This window comes from Onychomys torridus, chromosome 22, assembly GCF_903995425.1.
Source record: "Onychomys torridus chromosome 22, mOncTor1.1, whole genome shotgun sequence".
Classification (NCBI taxonomy): domain Eukaryota; kingdom Metazoa; phylum Chordata; class Mammalia; order Rodentia; family Cricetidae; genus Onychomys; species Onychomys torridus.
Genome location: NC_050464.1, coordinates 27,615,072 through 27,638,575, shown reverse-complemented (window position 1 = coordinate 27,638,575; position 23,504 = coordinate 27,615,072). Strand labels below are relative to the sequence as shown.

At 49.0% G+C, this 23,504-nt stretch overlaps 1 protein-coding gene across 1 annotated transcript; it reads left to right on the top strand.

Moving 5' to 3' along the window:
* The first annotated feature begins 1,444 nt into the window (after nt 1–1,444).
* Nucleotides 1,445–15,668, top strand: LOC118572357 (BRI3 binding protein). The gene is made up of 3 exons (XM_036171933.1): nt 1,445–1,768; nt 11,719–11,821; nt 14,928–15,668. The coding sequence occupies exons 1-3, from the start codon at nt 1,544–1,546 to the stop codon at nt 15,353–15,355; spliced, it is 756 nt and encodes a 251-aa protein (XP_036027826.1). The 5' UTR covers nt 1,445–1,543; the 3' UTR covers nt 15,356–15,668.
* Nucleotides 15,669–23,504: the final 7,836 nt, after the last annotated feature.

Here is a 23,504-nt window from a genome sequence, read left to right as displayed (position 1 = left end):
TGGGGTAGTGTTTCCTGGATTTTATTAATTTAATTTTTCTGGTTCTGGAGATGGGACATAGGGCCTTCCACACACTAGGCAAGTGAGTGTCCTGCAGTTAGGCTACATACATCTCCAGTCCTTTAACACAGAGATTTACTTATTCTTATGTTTTGCACAAGGTCTCACTAGGTTGCCCAGGCTGGCCTCAACTCACATTCTATAGTCTATAGACAGGCCTTGAATTTGTGTTCTTCCCGCCTTAGCTTTCCTTAGTTGGAGTGATAGACCTAAGTCATTGTTTTATTTTCATCATTTTTAAATTAAAATATAATTTCTACTCCTTTGCCTGCCACCAACCCCTCCCATGTACCCCCCTTTTTTGTTTTTATTGAGACAGGGTTTCTCTGTGCAGTTTTGGTGCCTGTCCTGAAACTCACTCTGTAGACCAGGCTGGCCTCGAACTCACAGAGATCCACCTGTCTCTGCCTCCCCAGTGCTGGGATTAAAGGCGTGCACCACCGCCGCCCAGCCTATTTTATTTTTTTGAGACAGGGTCCTACTATTTAGGGCAGGCTGACCTGGGACTCAGGATATAACTGAGGTTGGCCTGACCTGGCCATGCCTGACCTCAGCCTCTCTATGGTTGGATTTACAGACACACATCATCATGCCTGTAATGTGATTATCGTGGCTCTTAAAATCTTTCAAACCTATAGTCCTCTGGTCCTCTTGTCTGCCATGCCATGGGGTTCATATATAAGAAGCCCAGAAGCCCAGCCGCTTTTCAAGTAGGAAGCCCTGAATTTTGGATGGTGAATTCCTCTTATCCCTACACCTCCAGTAAGTTTGGACTCTTAGGCCTTCGTGTGCTTAGGTCCCTCTAGGTGGCGCGGGTACTTCCTGACACCAGAATTGACTGGCGGGACCAACTCTAGACACCCTCCCCCACCCAACCTCTTTTGACTTGAGACCTAAGGAACACCCTCCCTGATTCTACCAAATCCTTTATAAAGGGCTGCACAATACCAAACCACTTCCCCCAGTTCCCTCACTCGCTCATCAGCTTTCCTATCCCATCACCAACTTCCCCTCTCCAGCCACTTTATGGCTCGGACATGCCATCCACGCAGGAGGGGCCTGAGAACGAATGAACGCGTGCTCCACGAGGCCTGCCTTTTGGGGTGCGGGGAGGTGACAAGACACCTGCCCTTCGGTTTCCCAATCGCTTGCAAGGACCCAGCCCAGCCCAGCCCAGCCCAGCCCAATAAGGAGCCTTTGCAAGCCCCCGGATGCGCTGCGGTGTCTAGCACAGTTGATACTCAGCTCCAGGGATACAGGGCAGTCGACCCTCTCCCGGGGTGGGAGGTGTGTGTGTGTGTGGGTGGGGGGGTAGAGGACGCTGCAGGCGGCAGGCGGGGCTTCGTGCGCGGGGCGGGGCGGGGCTGTAAAGCGGGGCGGGGCGACGGCGCTCCCACGCGGTGCGGCCCGGAGCCCTCGGTGGCGGTGCGCTCCGCCCTCTTCCCCCCCTCTTTTCCCCACGACCCTCTTCCCTTGGCCGAGCATGGGCGCGCGCGCGTCCCAGGAGCCCCGGGCCCGGGCCGGCCTGCGGCTGTTGCTGCTGTTTCTGCTGGCGGCGCTGCTGCTGGTGGCGCTGGTGGCCCCCGGCGCGCAGGGGGCTCGGGGCCGCGGGGCTGCGGACAAGAACAGCCACCGGCGCGCGGCCAGCAGCTTCTCGCAGAGCGTGAGCAGCCTGTTCGGGGAGGACAACGTGCGCGCGGCTCAGAAGGTGGGCGGCGCGCCCGCGGTCACCTTGCGGCGCCGGGAGACCGTTTGGGGCGCGCGGGGGGGTGGTGGTGGTGGTGGTGGTGGAGCGGGGGAGCACCCGGGTTGGGGACGGTCGCGGCCTGCTGCAGCCCGGGCCAAGCGCAGCCCCCGGGAGCGCGTGACGCCCGCGCGCTGACCCGCCGCGTCTCAATGGTCCCCCACTGTGAGCCAGGCACTGGGGAGGGACGCCCGGGTTCCCCCACGAGGCCTGGCGTCGAGGGCCTCCCGCCTCCTACCCCTTGCCTCAGAGATATCTGGGCCGAGATCTCCTTTCCGGGGGGCGATGGGGTTCTTTGGCAACCTGAGCGCCTACCTACTGTGTGTTTGGGGTGGAGGGGGCGCCTCTGGGTTGGAGGCTTTGGTATAGCGTGAGCGCTTAGGGTCTCTGGGACTGGGATGAGCCCCTCTACCAAGGAGCTCTCCACCCTCCGGCGTGCATCTGTGTTGGGTGCACCGTGCTAAGAAAAGAGAAGTCGAGATGCACGCCTTCTCTTGCCTTCCTCGCGTTCCCTTCCTGGTCTCTGGCCGTGGGGTTGTAGAGTCCAGAGAACTTTGGGTCCAAGTTGGGGCACTCCCTCCTTTCCAGCCCATGAAGTTAGACCAATGGCTTCAATGGTGTGTGTGAGTGTGGAGTCCAGAGGTCAGCCTCGGGTATTCAACCTCAGGAGCCATCCATTTTGAGACAAGTTCTTATTGCCATGAAGTTTGAAGGTTAGGTCAGGCTGGCCGGTCAAGTAGGCCATTAGGATCTTCCCGCTTCCACCTTCCCAGCACCGGGATTACAAGGGTTTGGGGATTGAACCCAGGCCCTCCACTATGTAGACCAGGCTGGACTCAGATTCATAGAGCTCTGCTTGTCTTTGCTTCTTGAACCCGGGTCCTCCTGCTTGCACAGGAAGCTCTTTATCGATTGAGCCATCTCTCCGGCCCCAGTGACTTCACTTTTAAATACTTTTAATTACGTTTATTTGTTGATTGTGTGCGTGCACATGGACGTGCGAGAGTCGGAAGACAGCTTTAAAGTTCTCTGCTTCCTCCATGTGGGTCATGAGAATCCGAGCTGGTCGGCTGGCCTGGTGGCAAGCACCTTTACTGGCCGAGCTATATTTGCCTGTCCCTGGCTTCCCTTTAAACCTCAGTTTTTCTGTCTGTTAAGTGGGGGTGGGAACATTAGCTCCTTTGTTATGATGTAGTGATGCTGCTGGTTCCTTCCTGACACAGAATCATGGCTCTTGAAAGTTTGATCTTTGCTGTGGGGTAGTTTAATTGAACATTGCTTATCCCTGCTAGGGGATTTAGAGGCCTAAAACCTGAAAGTTTATTGATCCGAAGCATGAGGGAGAAGAACATTAGGAACCCAAATTGATTTTTTTTTCTTTTCTTTTCCTTTTTTTTTTTTTTAAGACAGGGTCTCTCTTTGTAGCCCACCCTGGCTGTCCTAGAACTTTCTATGTAGACCAGGCTGGCCTCAAACTCACAAGAGATCCACCTGCCTCTGCTTCCCGAGTGCTGATTTTAAAGGTGTGTGCAACCAAGCTTGGTTGTATTTTTATTTTTAATTATGTGTATTCCTCTGGCTTTGTGTGGTTAACACGAGTGCAGTTGCCCACAGAAGCCAGAAGAGAGCATCACATGCCCTGGAGCTGCAGTTGTGAGCTTTGTGATGTGGGTGCTGGGAACCAAACTTGGGTTTTAGTAATAGCAGTATGGATTTTTCACTGCTGGGCCATCTCTCTAGCCTCCTTATGGCTGTTTTGAAAATGGTTACTACAAATATGTACCAGCTGCTAAATAAATAGTTATTATATAGCAATATTTTGGGGTGCTGGGGATTGAACTCATAACCTTGTACACGCTAAGCACTCAGGCTACTCTCTGTCCTTAATGACTTTCAGATGAATGGAGGAGTTATTACTCTTCCTATTAGCCCGTGCCCTTTCATATGCAAACATTCCCTACCACTGACAGGCAGGTATTCAGTACACAAAACGCAGTCACATCCAACTCCCCAGATTCTCTCTTCTGCCCAGATGAGACAGAGAAATGGTCAGGACCACAACCCCAGGCCCCAGAGCTACAGAGGTCCAGTGGTAATTCACACCCGTACCACCATGCATAAGGTTTATTTCACACAAATTATGATTAGAATGTGGAGTACCTTCTCTGTCTCTGTCTCTCTCTCTCTTGAGACTGGGTCTCACTACATAGCCCTGGCTGACCTGGAAACTCACTGTCTAGACCAGGCTGGACTAAATTCCTAGAGCTCTGCCTTGCTTTGCCTCTGTGGTGCTGGGTTTAAAGACACTGGGTCATGTACCTGGGAAACAAACTTTTTAAAAGCCTCCTGCCCACAAGGCGGGTTTGATTCTAATTAGTAAACCATGTTAAGCCATCCAGCAGGCTTTTCCTCTAGTTAAAATTAACTGAGGGCCCAGACGTTGGCTCAGCAGGTGAAGGTGCAAATGTGCTCTCCAGGAAGCCTGATGTCTTGAGTTCCTTCCCTCCCCCAGCAGCCAAATGATGGAGAACTGACCCCTGCAAGTTGTCCTCCGACCTTCACAGGTGGAGTGTGTGCACACACATACACACACACACCAAAGAGTTCTTCCAAATTGTATTTTCTGAACTGTAGGACAGCACTATCCCATAAGCGCTATAACAGTGTGGTTCTCAACCCGTGGTGGGTCGTGACCCCTTGGGGTGCATATCGGATATCCTGCATATCAGATATTTACATTACGATTCATAACAGTAGAAAAATTACAGTTATGAAGTAGCAATGAAATAATTTTATGGTTGGGGGTCACCACAACGTGAGGGACTAACTGTATTAAAGGGTCGCAGCATTAGGAAGGTTGAGAACCACTGCTTATTAAAAACTGTTCATGAGGACAGGTGGGATGGGTCAGCAGGTCAAGCCTGGTGACCTGAGTTCACCCACACGGTGGAAAGCTAATTGTCCTTTGACTTCCATATGTGAACCATAGCACATGCATGCATGCACATAAATAACTTTTTTAAAAGGGACATTGTTTTTTTATTCATTTTATGTACCAACCACGGATCCCCCTCTCTTCCCTCCTCCCGCACTCCCTCCCACCTATCTTCCCCAGTCCTCATCCCCTCCTCCAACAAGGTAAGTTCTCCCATGGAGGGACAGCTAAGCCTGGTACATTCAGGTGAGGCAGGACCAAGCCCCTCCCCAATTTATCAGGGGTGAGCAAGGTGTCCGACCATAGGTAATGGGATCCAGAAAGCCAGCTCATGCACCCGTGGTAGCTCCTGATCACACTGCCAGGGGCCCCTCAAACAGACCCAGCTACACAACTGTCTCCCGTATGCAGAGGGTCTAGTCCTGTCCCATGCAGGTTCCACAGCTGTTGGTCTAAAGTTCGTAAGTTCCTTTGAGCTTTTCAAAGCCATTGCATGATCCCATAGGATAGAGTTGGGAATGGGGCAGAATGTTGTTTCCTAAAAAAATTAACCTACCATTTCAATCACAATGTGGTCAGGGGCTAGGGAGGTGACCTAAGGGTCTGACGATACTGGCTGCTCTTTCAGAGGACCTGGGTTCCATGCAGTAGTTGGTAATCTTAGCTCCAGGCAATCTGGCACCCTCTTCTGGACTTCACGGACATTGCACTCATGTGTGCACACATACTTTAAAGTATTTCCTTTGTGTCTCCGCCATTCTGAGATCTTGCCTACTTTCAGCTCATTTTTGTCTTCACTGCCCATGAAAGCCCTGGTCCTTGTACAACACATGTGGTGTAATGCTTAAGGTTTCCGCTTCATTGTCTTTTCGCTTTTGAGGTGGTATCTTGCTAGGTAGTCAGTCTGGCCTTGGACTCTTCATCTTCCTGTCTCAACCTCCAGATGCTGGGATCATAGGTGTGGGCCAACATGCCCAGCCCTCCTCCCTTTTTTTGTGTGTATGTGTGTGGGCACACAAGGCCATTTTCATACAGAGGAAAGAGGGCTTTTTTTTTTCTCTCTCTCTTCGAGACAGGATTTTTTTTTTCTGTGTGGCACTGGCTGTCCTGAACTCACAAACGATCCACCTGCCTCTGCTTTCCAAGTGCTGGGATTAAAGGTGTGCGCCACCACTGCCCGGCCTCCTTTTTTTAAGGGCAGAGTCTCCTGTATTCTAGATTGGCTTTGAACTCCTGACCCTTCTTGCCTCCAGTGCTGGATTTTCAGGCATGAGCCACCACACCCAGCTGGTGGTATTGAACCCAGGGCTCCATGTATGCATGCATGCTGCCAACTGAGCTATGTAGCTTTAGCCCCTTAATTTTTTTCCTAGTTATGGCAATAAAATACACGTTAGTTCACATTTCACCATTTCCACTCAGTTTGGTAGCTACAAGAACATTCACAGGGTTGCATACCCATTGCCTCTATCTAGCTGCAGACTGTTCCATGCGGGGCATTTACCCATCAACCCCACAGCTCCCCAGAGTTTTCTTGAGTGAGAGCAGCAGGAAATATTAGAAGGATTTAGATTGCAGAAATAAACAGATAGAAAATAGAGGATGGCCTCGAGAGGGCCTGGAACCTATTCCAACGCCCGACTGTCTCTGGCCCAGGGTATTTATAGAAACGCCAAGGGGTGGAGCAAAAGACCTCCTCCCCCAGCACAGCTAAGTGCAGACCATCTCAGACGCCTGCACTCAGGCCTGTGGTCCTAATCATCCTCTATGTGGACCTGCTGGGTAAAGCCACGAGGAACCTGAAAACGGGCTGCCACAGTTCCATTGACCTCAAAGGCAACTCTTCCACTAAGCCATCCATCAACTGTTGGCCTCCACTACAGTCAGGCACCTGCTGGTCTCTCCATCTCTACAGATTTTCATGTAAAGGGGATCAGACACTACTTGGTCTTGGCGGCTCAGTTTGTTGCTTTTGAAGGGTTGCAGATAGCAAAGACTGTGTGAGGTAGAGTTCATGGGAGTGTGTCCCCCAAGTGTGATTGAAGCAGGACCTTTCCATACAAACCGTTTTGAGTGCACAGAGAAGTGGGTCTGTTGCCAGGCTGGTCCTATAACACACACTTGTAGTCCTCGCCCTGGGGAGGTGGAAGCAAGAGGGGCCATAGTTCAAGGTCAGCTTCAGCTACACAGTGAGTTGAAGCCATCCTGGGCTACATGACACTGTGTGTTGAAAAATCTAAAAAGCCAAGTGGCGGAGGTGTGCGCCTTTAATCCCAGCGCTCTCGAGGCAGAGGCAGGCAAATCTTTGTGAGGGCGAGATCCAGGGCAGGCACCAAAACTACACAGAGAAACCCTGTCTGGAAGAAAAAAAAATCACCACTTCCCTGGTCCTTTTTCTCCCACCGTAATCATTTGAGCAGCTTTATTGAAGGTCATTAAGTTGTCGCCTTCACAGAAGGTACAGAAGGTACTGACACATGCGGCGTGGGCACCCAGGATGGCACCACCAGCAAACACGATGCCTCCTTGTTCAAAATTTCACTTGTTACCCTTGCTTGTTTATGTGCACGCCACAGGTTTGTGTGGAGGTCAGAGGACTTTCAGGGGTCTCTCAGTCCTGGGATCAAACTTAGGCATAGTGGTGGCAAGTGCCTTTACTTACTGAACCATTTCCCTGACTCTTTTTTTTCTTCCTCGTCTTTAAATAAAACCTCAAAATACTAAAAAGTTGATGGAGAGCAAAGACCCTCAGCTGCCTTTACCCACAGTGCATATTTTCTGTTTTCTCTACCAGCACGCTGCGTGCTGTATTTGTTTTCACCATTTGAAGTAAGGCAGATATCTTGGTAACTTCTGCACAGTCCACAAACATCATCCCACCCAGTAAACTTACATTTACTCTAATAATATTTTACAATACACAGGTGCTATTCACATTTCTTTTGTAGTGAGTGAGTGTGTGTGTGTTTTCAAGATCCTCTCTCTCCAAAACACCAGAAAAATGGGATATGTGATACATAATCTTTTTTTATTTTATTTTATTTATTTATTATGTATACAGAAGAGGGCGCCAGATCTCATTACAGATGGTTGTGAGCCACTATGTGGTTGCTGGGAATTGAACTCAGGACCTCTGGAAGAACAGTCAGTGCTCTTAACCTCTGAGCCATCTCTCCAACCCCATGATACATAATCTTAAAAATAAATAATTAAATAAATAAAGGCCAGGCATGGTGGATATTCCCAGCACTGAATGGGTGGAGGCAGGAAGATCAGTATTTGAAAGTTGTCCTTGAAAGGGTAATGTTGTCCTTGGTGTGTTAAAGGTGCTTTGCTGTGCCCGCCTGGCGACCTGAATTCAATCCCTAGAACCCACAAAGGTGAAGGGGAGAACCCCACTCTACAAAGTTGTCTTCTGTCCTCCTCATACATGTGCTTCCCCATAATTGTGAACATTTTATCTATTTCCTTTCCGCTTGTTTTGGGGGCAACATCTCATTTTCCGGAAGTCTGTTCTACCTGTGTTGACCAGGCACATAGTCACCATGCCATATTGGCATATCTCCCCCCAATCCCCCACCTCAGGGGTTCCCTGAACTAACAGATTTGGAGTCCTAAAGTAAGACAGCTCTCTCACCTGGGATCTACTGGCTCTGCCTCCAGGCTAAGGACTCTGCTAGGCTAAGGTCACTCCCCAGGAACTCAGTACCCCACTGGGTGGTTGGACCATGAAAATGCAGTTTTTACTGCTTTGGGGCCGGAAATCTGAGGTTAAGACTGTGGTCGACTGGCTTCCCCTGCACTCCAGAATGGGCCTGCAGGCCTTCCTTGTCTGTTCTCATGGCTGTCCTCTGTCTCTGTCTCTCTGTCTCTCTGTCTCTCTGTCTCTCTGTCTCTCTCTCTCTCTCTCTCTGTCTCTCTTTTGCTAGGCAAACATGCTACCACTGAGCTACACTCCCAACTGTTTTTATTTTGAGATGGGGGTGAGTGGGTCTCACTAAGATGCCCTGGCTAGCCTTGGACTCATCCATCTCCCAGTCAGCACACACAGGGTTGTCTTTTCAAGGGAAAAAAGACATAACCTGTTTTCCGTGCAGAGGTCTGAGAATGCAGGTGGCTAGTAGCCTGGGTAGCCCCTGCACCAGCTATCTCTAGAGCCAGGCCATACCTGACTCCCCCCAAGCTCCCACAACCAGGACTGGAGTCGGCTAATAAGTCAAGATGACTTCTGTGCTATCTATAATGGCCAGGAGCTCCCCCAGGCTCTCACAAACAGGACTGGAGGCTGTTGATAGTCCAGATGACCTCTGCTATCTGTATGACTAGCCCAAACCAGATAGAGATCCTCCCCTTGGCCCTCAAGATGGCATTTGTAGCCTATCTCTAGAGCTCATCTTCACGGGCGAGTGACATGTACTTTGAAGAGAGTGTTGATGTGATTGTGCCTCCCTGAGCACATGGGATTGTGTTATACCAGGAAACGTTTCTCCAAACTGTGCTGTGCATAAATGTGCCTAAAATAAACCGCCTGGTATCGGGCTCTAGAAGTTTAAATCAGCACACTGACTACTGAGGCCCGTTGAACCGGATTTCCTTCTTGGCTCATTTGGATCGTTACTCTGTCAGCCTTGATGTTTGCATGGACAACCCCTGCCCCCCACTCCACACACACTCCGACTCCAACCTCCCCTCCTCCTTGGATTATGCTCTGTAGCCCAGGCTGGCCTCGAACTCGAAGAGATCCGCCTGGCTCTGCCTCCGAGTGCTGGGATTAAAACAAATCACTTTAAAGACCCTCACTGGGCACCAGGGACTTCACAATCACATTTAGGAGAGCCCAGCGGAACCCTGTCATTGCCGTAATGTCTGGGGCTCTCCTTCCATGTCTAGCCTTGCCAGAGGGACCAGCATGTTCTCCAGCTGAGTGGCTGAAAGGGCACAGCTGGGACCTGCCCTGGCGTGTCCTCCCAGGAGCCCCTCCCTGCTACCCTGTCACTGGTCTGACTGGACAGCCAAAGCCGCCCCTGAGTTCCTGCCACTTGCAGCGGGCCAGGGGACCATACATACTGAGCTGCAGCTTCTTCCTATGTTGATCCCATTTTCCAGCTGGGAAAACCAAGGCCTGGAAGGTACAGCATGAGTCAGAATGTAGCTTACCCTAAAAGAACTGCACATGACTTCTCAGGCAGCTGGTGCCATCGAAAGCTGTGCTGCTGTTGCCTGCCTGCTTCTTTCCCCACTTCCTCCTTCCTTCCTTTCTTGTGTTCTTCTCTTTTGGTCTGTGTGGGTTTTTTTTTTTTTTTTTTTTTTTTTTTTTTGGTTTTTTGAGACAGGGTTTCCCTGTGTAGCTTTGCGACTTTCCTGGAACTCACTCGGTAGCCCAGGCTGGCCTCGAACTCACAGAGATCCCCCTGGCTCTGCCTCCCAAGTGCTGGGATTAAGGGCGTGCGCCACCACAGCCTGGTGGTTGGTTTGTTTTTTGAAGCAGGGTCTCTCTATGCAAACTCTGTCCCCGAACTTACTATGTATATGTAGACTAGGCTGGCTTTGAACTCACAGAGACCTGCCTGCCTCTGCCCGCTGAGTACTAGAATTAAAGGCGTGCACTACTATGCTTGGCTTTTTGTGTTTTTTTTTTTTTCCTAAGATTAATTTCATTAAATTGTGTGTGTGTGTGTGTATACACGTGTGTACATGTGTACTCCTGTGTGCTAGAGGACAGAGGAAAGCATCAGATCTCCACAGAACTGGAGTTACAGGCAGTTTTGAGCTGCCTTGTTTATGTGGTGCTGGAGACATCATGCATGCTAGGAAAACATTATCCACTAACTTACACCTCCATCCTTGGTTCCGAGCTTTATGCTAGGTGTATATAATATCACTGTCCTAGTTAGGGTTAATATTGTGATAAGACACCGCCACCAAAGCACCTTGGGAGAAAAGTGTTATTTGGCTTATACTTCATAGCCTTGGTTATCATTGAAGGAAGTCAGGACAGGAACTCAAGCAGGGCAGGAACCTGGAGGCAGGAGCTGATGGAGAAGATATGGAGGGGTGCTGCTTAGTGGCTTGCTCCCTGTGGCTTGCTCAGCCTGCTTTCTTCTAGAACCCAGGACCACCAGCCCAGGGGGCCCTCCCCCATTGATCACTAATTAAGAAAATGCGTTACAGGCATGCCTACAACCCGATCTAATGGAGACATTTTCTCCACTGAGGCTTGCTCCTCTCTGATGACACTAGCATGTGCCAAATTGACATGAAACTAGCCAGCACGATCACTTACTCAGAAGGAAGTAAGGAAGTCAGGCAGTAAGTAACACGAGTCCCCGGTCTACTGTGCTTTCCGAATCACCTAGAGAGCTAATGAAATTCCCGAGGCCACAGACAGAGCGTGCCTCCTGGTCTCAGATTTCAGAGGCCGTCCCTTGGAGAGCCAGCTGCCTGGTAAAGCATCTTGAGGGCAGAAAACTCCCAGGTGGAGGAAGCAGATGGGATGACCAGGATGACCAAGAGCCACGCCCCCTCACCCGCAGGTGTTGCTCCTGTGTGTAGAGGAGGCGCTGTCCATAGTCTACATGGCGGTGGACCAGCCATCAACGTTGGTTCATTGCTTGGCTGTAGCTGTCCATGAGGCACTCCCGGCTCTTTTCTGTTGGGGTGTCCTCTCCCAAGCTCACGCTTCAGCGCTTGACTGGATTGGGAAGACGGTGTGTTGGTCAATTTCTTTCTTTCTTTCTTTCTTTCTTTCTTTCTTTTTTTTTAAGATTTTATTTATTTATTATGTATACAGTACTCTGCCTGCATGTATCCCTGCAGACCAGAAGAGGGCACCAGATCTCATTACAGATGGCTGTGAGCCACCATGTGGTTGCTGGGAATTGAACTCGGACCTCTGGAAGAGCAGCCAGTGCTCTTAACTTCTGAGCCATCTCTCCAGCCCCCGTTGGTCAATTTCTTAACTGTCTTTTCGTCCTTGCAGTTACTATCCAGGCTGACCGAGCGGTTTGTGCAGGGGGTGGACATGTTTGTGGAGACGTTATGGAAAGTTTGGATGGAGCTCTTGGAAGTCCTTGGACTTGACGGTAGGCATGGGGATAGTCATGTGGGCTGTTGTATTGTTGTGCGTTTTGCTCTGGGGTGCGGGCCCACTGTGCGGTGACTCTCTGCCCCCGGCAGAGGGTACATGAGAATGGAAAGGGGAGGGAGCACTACAGGTAGGAAGGAGCATTTTATTTTAAATAGCTGAACGTGTGGTCCACGAAGCTTCGAAGGCTGTGAAGATGACCGAGGCAGAGCCTGCAGGGACGATGATGTCACGGGCCATGGACTGCCTAGAACCCCCCCCCCCCCCCCCAGGAAGCTGAGAGACCAGAAGGATGCTCCTAAGAGCTCTCATCCAGGTGCACTCAGAGCTGTGTTTCAGCATGGCCGAAGACGTAGTCAGTAGAGAGAAAAGTGTGAGTGGAGGAGTCAGGGGAGACCACGCTTTGGGAGTGCGGCCCTGAACTTGGACTTTTGGCCTCTGGAACTGGGAAAGAGGATGGATTTTACCATCTGATGATCATCAGCCACCTGATTGGGGGTCGGGTGTGGCAGATGCAGGAAACAGATACATCCTTGTAACAGGACCCTCTCCGAATCCTCATTAGTCCTGGGCATCCCTTCTTTACAAGGTGGAGCCATGCTGGACACGGGTGGGGGGGGGGTGGGTGTACACATCACTGCCCTTGTCAGCTTTCCACACTGAACCCACCTCCAGCCTCGGATCACTGAGGTTAGCCTTCAGAAGGCCCCACACTAGGCCGTGCCACCTTGCTGCTCAGATGGAGAATGAGAGGCAGGTGTCACTGTCGCATGATGCTGCGCAGCACGCTGCCCCTAGGGCGGTTACAGCCCTCCCCGGGCTGTTGCAACTGTGTGCAATCCTGCGAGGCTGCCTCAGCCATCGCCTACTGGGATTGTGACATTCCAGGTTGCCATCCCTGGGCAGCGAGCCTGTAGAGATAAACCTGATTGCAACGAATTGCATGCAGCCCAGAAACTGCAGGGCCAGACAGCTGCAGGACACCAGGCATGGCTGAGGAACCCAGGCCTGTTTCGAGAAGCTGAGAGAAGCTGATAGGGAGGTGAAATACCCTGTTTTGGGGGTGTGGGTTTCCCTCTTGGCTTTGATAAGCCACAGGACACCCTAAGGCCTTTGGGAATTGTGTCTCAAGCTCACAAGTAGAAGTGGGAGAGCTACCTCTCCAGGAACCATAGTCAAGGTGGTGGTTCTCAGCTCCCAGAAACCTTCCCCGTCGTTTTCCAGGGTGTTAGTTAACAATGAAGACTCCTCCATGTGCATCACTTTGCTAGAAATAAGCTTTGAGGTATATAGACGTTTTCTACTGGCCATGTTATAGGGAACAGAAACCAGTGAAGGCCAGATGTGGTGGCGCATGCTTCTAATTCCAGCACTCAGGAGGCAGAGGCAGGTGGATCTCTGAGTTTGAAGCCAGCCTGGTCTACAGAGTTCCAGGATAGCCAGAGCTGCACAGGGAACCCTGTCTCGAAAAAACAAAAACAAGACAAGACAAAACAAAACAAAACGAAGGGAGGGAGGGAGGAAGGAAAAGAAATTGGTGAAATTTACCCTGGCTTGGTGGCTCATGCCTTTAATCCCAGTACTCAGAGGCAAGCAGATCTCTGAGTTCAAGGCCTGCCTGGTCTACATGAGACCCCACCTCTATTGGTGAAATCAATAATTTTACTATTTCTGTTTTGCTGTTATGTTTGGTTTTGTGGTTGTTTTGCTTTGTTTTTGAGACAGGGTTCACTTGTACTCCACACTAGCCTCAAACTCACTGTTGTGCAGCCAAGGATGACCTTGAACTTCTGATCCTTCTGCCTCAGCTTCCCAAGTACTGGGATGACATATGGGAGCCACTGTGACCAGCCTGAGGAGATGGCTTATTGCAAACACAAAGACTTGAGTTTCAACCCCAGCTCCATTTTTAAAAAAATATTTTTGAGAGCTGGGTGGTGGTGGCACATGCCTTTAGTCCCAGCACTTGGGAGGCAGAGCCAGGAGGATCTCTGTGAGTTCCAGGCCAGCCTGGTCTACAGAGCAAGATCCAGGACAGGCACCAAAACTACACAGAGAAACCCTGTCTCGAAAAACAAAATATATATATTTGAGATTTACTTATTATTTATTTTTATGTGTATGGGTGTTTTGTCTGCACGTATGTCTGTATACCACATATATGCAGTACCTGAAGATTTGTCGCCTGGAACTGGAGTTAGAGGTGGTTGTGAAATACCATGTGGTTGCTGGTAATTGAATTGGGTCCTTTGCAAAAGTAGCCAGTGCTTTTCGACACTGAGCCCTCAGGTCCAGCCTCACAAAAGGTGTTTTAAACTCATGAGGAGACCAACAGTCCCGAGGAACCACCTGTGCTTCCTCAGCTACTTTGGAGGCTCAAATGCTTGCTTCGATTGGCTTTCATTGTGTTGGGTTATGGCAGGAGCCCATGGGTCCAGCCCCTGAGCTTAGCTGTCCGGCCGGCTTTCAAAGAATGTCCTGGTTTCTGTTTGTTTGTTTGTTTTTGGTTTGGGGGGTTTTTTTGGTTTTGGTTTTGTTTGTTTGTTTGTTTGGTTTTTCAAAACAGGGTTTCTCTGTGTAGCTTTGCCTTTCCTGGAACTAACTCTGTAGCCCAGGCAGGCTTTGAACTCACACAGATCCACCTGGTTCTGCCTCCCGAGTGCTGGGATTAAAGGCATGTGCGTGCCACCACTGTCCAGCTCCCTGGTTTTTGTTTTGTGTGATGGAAAAGCCCCACATACGGACAGTAGTATCAGGACATAATATCATGAATGTAATAAATTAATACAATTAATGAATATCATAAATATAGTCATTGAATGAATACTGGGAATGTAATCAATGAATACCACACATGCCATTTATGAGTGTAATTAATGAATATCGTTAGTGTAACTAATATCTTGAATGTAATTCATGCCGCTGAAATTGTGAACCCCAAAATGGCTACAATTGCAAATATTATGTTCATTTTAAAAAAATAATAAATAAAGGCGTGTCTGCCCCCCAACCCCCAGCCCCTTCAAAAAAAATAAATGAAGAAAAAAAAGAATGTCCTGACCACGTGGAGATTAACTGGCCCTGTCCTCTGTTCTGTTTCACAGTGTCCAACCTGTCCCAGTACTTCAGCCCGGCCTCCGTGTCCAACAGCCCCACCCGGGCCCTGGTGCTTGTTGGTGTGGTCCTCCTGGCCTACTGGTTCTTGTCCTTGACCTTGGGTTTCACCTTCAGCCTCCTGCACCTGGTGTTCGGCCGCTTCTTCTGGCTCGTCCGTGTCGTCCTGTTCTCCATGTCCTGCGTATACATCCTGCATAAGTATGAGGGTGAGCCTGAGCACGCCGTGCTGCCGCTGTGCCTCGTGGTGGCCATCTACTTCATGACGGGGCCCATGGGCTACTGGCGGGGCAGTCCCGGTGTCCTCGGCAGCCCCAGCGTGGAGGAGAAGCTGGAACACCTGGAGAACCAGGTGAGGTTGCTCAACATCCGCCTCAACCGGGTGCTGGAGAACCTGGACCGCTCCAAGGACAAGTGAAGGTCAGTTTCCTGGCCATCCAAGGGTACCTACCAGCTATGGTGACGTCAGAAGACAACGGAAGAAGCAAACAGCCAGCGGCAACCCCACCAAACCCCAACCCTCCCAATAAACTGAACAAGAATGCCACACCTGGTATTTCCCACTGTTGTGCTGACCTTACGACCCACTGGAGGAGAAAGACCTTAACGTAGGACTTAATCAGAGTGTTGCTAGTGGGAACAACATATTTTTTAAACAATGGCTATACCCCTCTTAGCTGTGTAGTCAGAGAAATTTATCTGCATAGAACATAAAGTTGATTTTTTTCAAACATTCGAATCTTTTGTAAGGTTTTTAAATAAAGGAAGATCAAGTCAAGTTATTATCAGAACTTTGAAGGAAGCACTTGAAGATTTTTAAGGAAGTCTAAATTGGCTGGTGGGTGAGCCCTGCGTGCATTATTATTTTCGTACTCCCAGATGTGACCTTTACTTTATGTCTGATGGTGGTGACACAGTTAATGAGTGCTGCCTCTTGTTATCGTGGACACTTTAGAGTGGAACTCCGTCACTGTTGGATCCTAGGGCCCCTGTCTGCTCCTCCCCTTGTGTTCCTTCATGTCTTTCTGTTTCTATGGTGCTGGGGATGCCGAGCTCACCCCCACCCCTGTCCACTTTATTTCTGAATGAAGGTACCCATAGACGTCCTGGAATTTTTTCCTCCTCACTGGACTTGAATGTAGTCTAACACCCAGCCTTTCTAGAAGGAAAACACACAGATGGGGCTACAAAATGTCTTTGGAGTTTGATGCCAAGGACTTCCTGGGTGGGTCTTGAACATTATTCCAGAATCTAGCTGAATCTCACATTCCCTATTTGCCAGCTGGACCCTGATGGGATTTGCTTATTTGTTTCATTTGCTTTTCATTGACTCAAGACCATAGAAGAAACTGTTGATGGCCAGTTACATCTTTCATTTCATTGCTTCTAGAACATTCTTATGCGTAAGCAACCTTAAGATCTGAGTTGTCTTTCCTGGAATTTTTAGGATTATGTTAGGTGCTTTTTGTCTGGGGTCCAGGGGGTTGTTTTAGTTTAACCTTGGAGGAGGGCAGGGGTGCTGGGCAGAGAATTGGGTCTGAGGCTGGAGGCAATGCCCTTCTAGCCAGGACTATGTGGAAAGAAAGCTGGCTTTTGCAGGATGTGGCTGGGATTGCCATTGTCTCTGTGGTCCTTCACTGTACCCTGGGGCCACAGAGTCCCAACTTCAGCTTGGTGGAGTTGGTTGTCGGCTCTCATGGCAGACCTTGGTGGGGGGACCCAGCCGACACCAGCTCTGGTGCCATGTGTCTGAGAAGTTCTGATTTGGGTTATAAATGTCTGGAACACAGATTCTGGTCTTTCTGAGGATATGTCTGAAACCTCTGTTCTTGGGATGACTTGTATGGGGCTCACCCTTTTTTGAATTTCATTCTCTTGTGAAACCCATACTGGGGACATCTCTCCATGGGCATTGGGCACACATGACTTCTGGAGTGAAACATTCCAGTTACATTTTGTTTGGATACTGTAAACAAATGTGCTTGCTGCACAAGGTGTGAGTAACTGGTAGAGGGGCATGCCAGTGGCTCTCATCTTTCCTTCCAAATGTCTGGTCATATCCTATCAAAAGATTGCTTTGCAGATATTGGCTATCAACCTCTGTAAAGCTGAGCGTCCCTGCTCTTGCCTTGGCTCCTCTCATTGGCCACAAAGATGTCTGATTTCAGGTCCTAGACAGTCCCCTGTAGCTGAGTGTGCAATCCCAGTATTCAGGAGGCAGAGGCGGGAGGATCGCTGCTCTTTTGAGGCTAGCTCTGTTTAAATAGTATGTATATTCCAGGCCAGCCAGGATTACATAGCAAGACCAGAAGGCAGGTTTAGTGGCACATAAGAGCCAGAGGCAGGTAGATCTCGGGAGTTTGAGGCCAGTCAGCTCTATAGAGTGAGTTCCAGGTCAGTCAGAGTTATACATTGAGACCTTGTCTCAAAACAATAACAAGAAAAAAATTAAACAGCCTGACCAAATGTAGACCCTAAAGCCAGTTAGTTTTATAGTTTGATCCAAGATGCCTTCATTTTAATGTATTTTCTTTCAGATAGGGTCTCATATATCTTAGGCTGGCCTTGAACTTGTTTAAGTAGCTGAGACTGGCCTTAAACTTCTGATCCTGCTGCCTCCACCTCCTGAGTGCAGGGATGACAGGTATGTGGCTCCACACTCAATGTGTGCAGTGCTTAGGGTAGGACCTAGGTGCCATGTATCTTAAGAGAGCACTCTAGAGTCTGGCCCCAGGACGCCTTCGTTCTAAATGGAAGAATGTAACATACCAGAGTAGAATGTTACTTGAAGTTCTTTTTTTCTTTTTTTGGTTTCTCCAGACGGGGTTTCTCTGTGTAGCTTTGCGCCTTTCCTGGAACTTGCTCTGTAGACCAGGTTGGTCTCGAACTCACAAAGATCCGCCTGGCTCTGCCTCCCGAGTGCTGGGATTAAAGGCTTGACGTTCTAGTAGTAAAACTTCAGATGGTAGATGCATACATTTCACCTTGTTTCAATGTTTTGTTTTGTTTGTTTTTTTAAATAGTCAGGGTCTCTACATAGCCCTCCCCGCCTCCTCCTCGAACTCAGAGATCCACCTGCCTCTGCCTCCCAAGTGAGTGCTAGGATTAAAGGTGGGAGCCACCATGGCTGGCGTTTGGATGCATTTTTGTTTTGTTTATTTAGTTGGTTGGTTTTTTCAAGACAGAGTTTCTCTGTGTAGCTTTGGAGCCTGTCCTGGAACTCGCTCTGTAGACCAGGCTGGCCTCGAACTCACAAAGATCCGCCTGGCTCTTCCTCCCAAGTGCTGGGATTAAAGGCGTGCGCCACCACCGGCCCGGCTTGGATACATTCTTAACTCCCACATAGTTAAAGATTTTTCTTTTTCTATCTCCATTCCGTGCAGGTACGTAGCTTATTGGTCTCCCTTCCTCTACCATCCCTTTTGTATGTGGAAAGATGTATTTTTGTACCTCATTTCATGCCTTATCTTCGGAGCTGTGTACAACTCCTCTGAATAACATGAGAAAGAGACATTTCGATGGCAGCTACCATGCATCTGTTATAATTAAGGGTCGGGGGCCGGCGATAGGGCTCAGTGGGTAAAGGAGCTTGCCACCAAGCCTGAGTTTGATTCCCAGGACCACCCACATGGTGAGGAAGACAGGTAGCTCCCACAAGGTTTTCCTCTGACCTTGGCACAGGTCATGGCTTGCCATCCCTCCCCCCAAATAAATACATATATAATTTTTTTTTTTAAATGAAAGGAAGATAGGGTCAGGGTTTGAACTGTCTTAAAGTCAACATTAATTCCCTGATGGTTCTTTCTCACTGTAAGTACTTGCTTTACCAAGGATAGGATTGGGGTCAGATTGGTTATCTCTGAAGAACTGGATTTAGGGGACCACATTGGGATTGGTGATTTTTGGGAGGGGATGTGAAGGGGGAGACAGGGTTGGGTTGGTGATTTATTTTATTATTATTTTTTTTTTTGCCGGAGCTGAGGACCGAACCCAGGGCCTTGTGCTTGCTAGGCAAGCACTCTACCACTGAGCTAAATCCCCAACCTCAGTTTATTTCATTTTTACTGTTTTTTTTCCAAGACAGGGTTTCTCTGTGTAATAGCTCTGGCTGGCCTGGAGCTCACTTTGTAGACCAGGCTGTCCTGGGACTCACAGAGATCCTCCTGCTCTGCAGCTAGAGTGCTGTGATTAAAGGTGTGCGCCACCATTGCCCTTCAGGGTTAGTGATTTTTGATGCTGGTGGGGTTGTTTTGTTTTATTTATTTTTGCAAGACAGAGTTTCTCAGTGTAGTTTTGGTGACTGTCCTGGATCTCGCTCTGCAGACCAGGCTGGCCTCGAACTCAGATCCGCCTGCCTCTGCCACCTGAGTGCTGGGATTAAAGGCGTGTGCCACCACGCCTGGCGATGCTGATGTTTTATTTTGAACTTCTTATTTTATGTATGTGGGTGTTTTGTCTGCATGTATGTCTGTGTACCACTTACTGTGCCTGGTGCTTTCAGAGTCGAGAAGAGGGTGTGGTTTCCCCTGGAATTGGAGTTCCCATTGTCAGCTGCTATGTAGATGCTGGGATTCAAACCCAGTCCTCTGGAAGGAAGAACAGCCAATGTTCTAACCACTGAGCAGTCGCTCCAGCCCTGGTTTTTTTGTTTGTTTGTTTGTTTGGTTTTTTGTTTTCTGGGACAGGGTTTCTCTATGTAGCCCTGGTTCTCCGGGAACTCGCTCTTTAGACCAGGCTGGCCTTGAACTCATAAAGTGAGTTTCTGAGTGTTGGGATTAAAGGTACACACCACTGCTGCCGCAGCCACCACCACCATCACTGCCACCATCGCCGCCGCCTGGCTAGTTTTGGATTTTTAAGAGGATGGTTCTCTTGTAGCCCTGGCTGGTCTCAAACAGGCTGTGTAGCTGAGAGTAACCTTGAACCTCTTGATCCTGTTTCCATCTTCCGAGGGCTAGAATTAGAGAGAAGTGTCACCACACTCGGTTTATGTGGTGCTGGGGGCGGAACCCAGCACCTCCTACATGCTACATAAGCACTGTACCAAACCAGCTCAGGCCCTCCCGCGCCCTGCTTGGGCCTGTGGTCAGTGTTTATGTAGTGATTTCTTCCCTGTTCCAGTCAGGAGGCTGTCTGTTAACAGTGTAGCAAACAGGCACCTTTTACAATTTATTGCTACCAGCATCTCCCACTTTTTAGGTCCTTTGTTGAGCCTTGGCCTTCTCTTTACTGGCAATAAAGTATGGAAAAGAATGTCTTCACTGCTGGCCTTGTGGATCATGATGGGGTCTTCCATTCATAAAAGTGACCCAGGGACATTTCTGAGAGGTAACTTGGAAATGAGGCTCAGCAGCCTAGGAGTAGAAGATGGGGCTTTGGATGGCCTTTGTGACTTTCAGGGAAGTGGCCAGGAGAGCATATCCTCCCTATGTACCTTGTGAGAACCTTCAAGGGCGGTCTGTGCTCGGGAGCACTGTTAGATGGCCTTGGCACACCCGTGATGGACCCATGACTTGGAAATAGTATGACCAGGAAGCCAGATGTGGTTGCAGTCCCAGAATTCTGGAGATAGACAGAAAGGTGGTGTGTTCAAAGCTGTCCTGGGTTATATGGCAAGCCCCTGTCTCAACAAACACACACCTTGTTCAAGAGTCGGTACAGAATCTAAAGTTGGAGGCTCTACAGTGTAGAGTCTACATCTTGTGGTGGTTGGTGGGCAGCCTGAAGTGCTTCCCTTCTGTGCCCTCGGTTCTTTTTGTTTTGTTCTGAGACGGTCTCACTCTAGCCCAGGCTGGCCTTGAACTCACAGAGATCTGCCTGCCTCTGCCTCCCAAGTGCTGGGATTAGAGGTGTGCATCACCATGCCCAGCATCCCAGTAGGTTTTTGTTTTGTTTTGGAGACAGGGGTTCTCTGTGTAGCTTTGCACCTTTCCTAGATCTGCTCAGTAGACCAGGCTGGCCTTGAACTCACAAGAAGATTCGCCTGGCTCTGCCTTCCAAGTGCTGGGATTAAAGGCGTGCGCCACCACCGCCCAGCTCCCAGTAGGTTTTGAATTGCCTGATTTCACCAGAAAGCCAGCACTGGTGTGCACTTGTAGCTGTAAGGACTTTTCTAAGGGCGCCCCCCCCTTTTTTTTTTAACTTTCAGGGCCTAGGCACGTGAGCTCCACCCCCAGCCAGCATGCAAATCTGCTTTCCAAAACAACCTATGACAGTTCTACAATGTTCTTGTTTAGGACCATTTAAGTACTTGGACTTTGGGCTCCTCACCCGTGAATTGTAGAATTATATCTATATATATCTAAATTTTGCGGGTTCTAACCCAGTATTCTTAACACTGGACAGCTTGTCGATGGTTGTCCTGACTGGCATCAGCAAGCTTCAGCCCATCACATCCTTATGTGTTTTGTTCTTGGGTGATCGATCCCTCTGTAGCTAGGGCTGACATGGAGAACCTGTTTTCCTGTCCTGGGGGCATAAGAAGCCCACTGTTTGCATTGTTACCTGGACAGCTATGGCAGCCGATGTCTGTGCGGATTTCAAGCTTTTCCTATCGTGTCTGTTTCCTGTCTGCATCTGTGATAAATCTCTGAATAGCCTCTAATTAATTTCTTGTGACAGTAACTAGTGTGCAGTTAAATCCCCCCATGAGGTAATTATTTCCCTGTTCTTAGCTGCAAATCATATTCTTTTTTTTTTTTAACCAATGATGTCTTTGTGGTTGAGTTGCTATCTTGTGCCTCAGCTTAGAAATTTTTTATAGTATTTAGTTCAACACAATAGAAAGCCATTCCGTGAACATAGTGGGGTGTGCGCGCACGCACATGCACACACGTGCACATACCTTAGTTGGGAAGCAGATTCTACGAATATCTTATATAGAAAAAAAAGCGTCAGGCTTATTTTTTTTGCAGTGTGATGGATACATTCCTCTTATTTATTAATCACTGGCTTTGATGTTAGAGGTCTTTGTAGATTGACTTAAGAACTGGATTAAGACATTGTGAACATTACAGCTTAATAAATGTTTACTGTAATTTTGTTGTTTGGACTCTTGGGTGGATTTCTTCACTTTCGCGAGGCACCTGGTAACTCCTAATTAGAGATTTCTTTTATTTTATGTGTAAGCCTGCTTTAGCTGCATGAATATATGTGCACCTTGTGTGTTCCTGGTGCTCTCAGAGATCAGAAGAGGGGGGTCAGAACCCCTGGAATTGGAGTTACAGATGTTTGTGAGCCACTATATAAGTGCTGGGAAGAGAATCCAGATCATTTACAAGAATAGCAAGTGCTCTTAACCACAGAGCCATCTCTCCTGTCTTTATTATTATTATTATTTTTTAAAGATTTGTTTATCAGGGGTGGGGGATTTAGCTCAGCGGTAGAGCGCTTGCCTAGCAAGTGTAAGGCCCTGGGTTCGGTCCTCAGCTCTGGTTTAAAAAAAAAAAAAAAAGATTTGTTTATCTGTGTATGAGTGTTGTGCCTGCATGTTTTGGCAGTGTGTGCATGTGGTGCCCTCAGAGCCCAGAAGAGGACACAGATCCACTGAGCTGGAGTTACAGAGGAATGTGAGATGCCTTGTGGGCACTGGGAAACAAACATGGATGTTCCCCAAAGAGCAGCCAGTGCTCTTAATCACTGAACCATCTCTCCAGCCCCGTCATTTGTATCTATCTATCTATCTATCTATCTATCTATCTACCTACCTACCTACCTATCTCTAGATATTTAGATATCTATATTTGTTTATTTATTTGACACAGGGTTTCTCTGTATAGCTTTAATGCCTGTCCTGGATCTTGTTCTGTAGACCAGGCTGGCCTCGAACTCATGGAGATCCACCTGGCTCTGCCTCCCAAGTGCTGGGACTAAAGGCATGCGCCGCCACCACCCGGCTATTTTATTCTTGAGACAGGATCTCACTATGTACTCCTGATTGACCTGGAACTCACTCGGTAGACCAGGCTGACTTTGAACTCACAGCCATCTACCTGCCTCTGCCTCTTAAGTGCTGGGATTAAAGGCATAAGCCACCACCGCCCGGCTGTTTTAAAGCTATTTTTAATTCTCCATTCATGTGTTCGGAGTTGCCTGAAGAGTCCTGAAGAGGGGATCGGATGGATCTCTTGGAGCTGTGGTGGTGAGCCACCTCGGGTGGGTACTGGGAACCGAACTTGAGTCCTGGAAGAGCAATGCAGACAGCAGCAAAGGTGCTCCTGAGGAGTTGCAGAGAGAGGTCAGGGTAGAAACCACCAGAGAAAAGAGAGGAGGGGTCCACTGTGAAGATCCGAAAACAACACCCGGGGACACAGGGGACCTTGGAGCTGGAAGGATTTTGGAAGCTAAAAGCATTAGCGGGCCAAGCTTGTGGTTGTCAAAAACCCTGGCATGGGGTGGTGGTGGAGGGCGGGTAGTGCAGGAAGCCAGAGTGCTCATCTCTGCTGTCTCTGGCTTGCTTCAGCTAGTGGTGACGGCAGGCAGGTGGTGCCCTCTAGCATGGCAGAGCTCAGTTTCAGGACCCTTAACGCAACATGGGCTCTGAAGCTAGTGTGGTTCTTGGAAGTTGA

Excerpts from the sequence above, each read along its gene's own strand:
- LOC118572357 (XM_036171933.1), top strand. The coding sequence starts at position 1,544 with ATGGGCGCGCGCGCGTCCCAGGAGCCCCGGGCCCGGGCCGGCCTGCGG. Across the intron at positions 1,769-11,718 it reads ACGTGCGCGCGGCTCAGAAG|TTACTATCCAGGCTGACCGA; the intron begins GTGGGCGGCGCG and ends TCGTCCTTGCAG. Across the intron at positions 11,822-14,927 it reads GGAAGTCCTTGGACTTGACG|TGTCCAACCTGTCCCAGTAC; the intron begins GTAGGCATGGGG and ends TCTGTTTCACAG.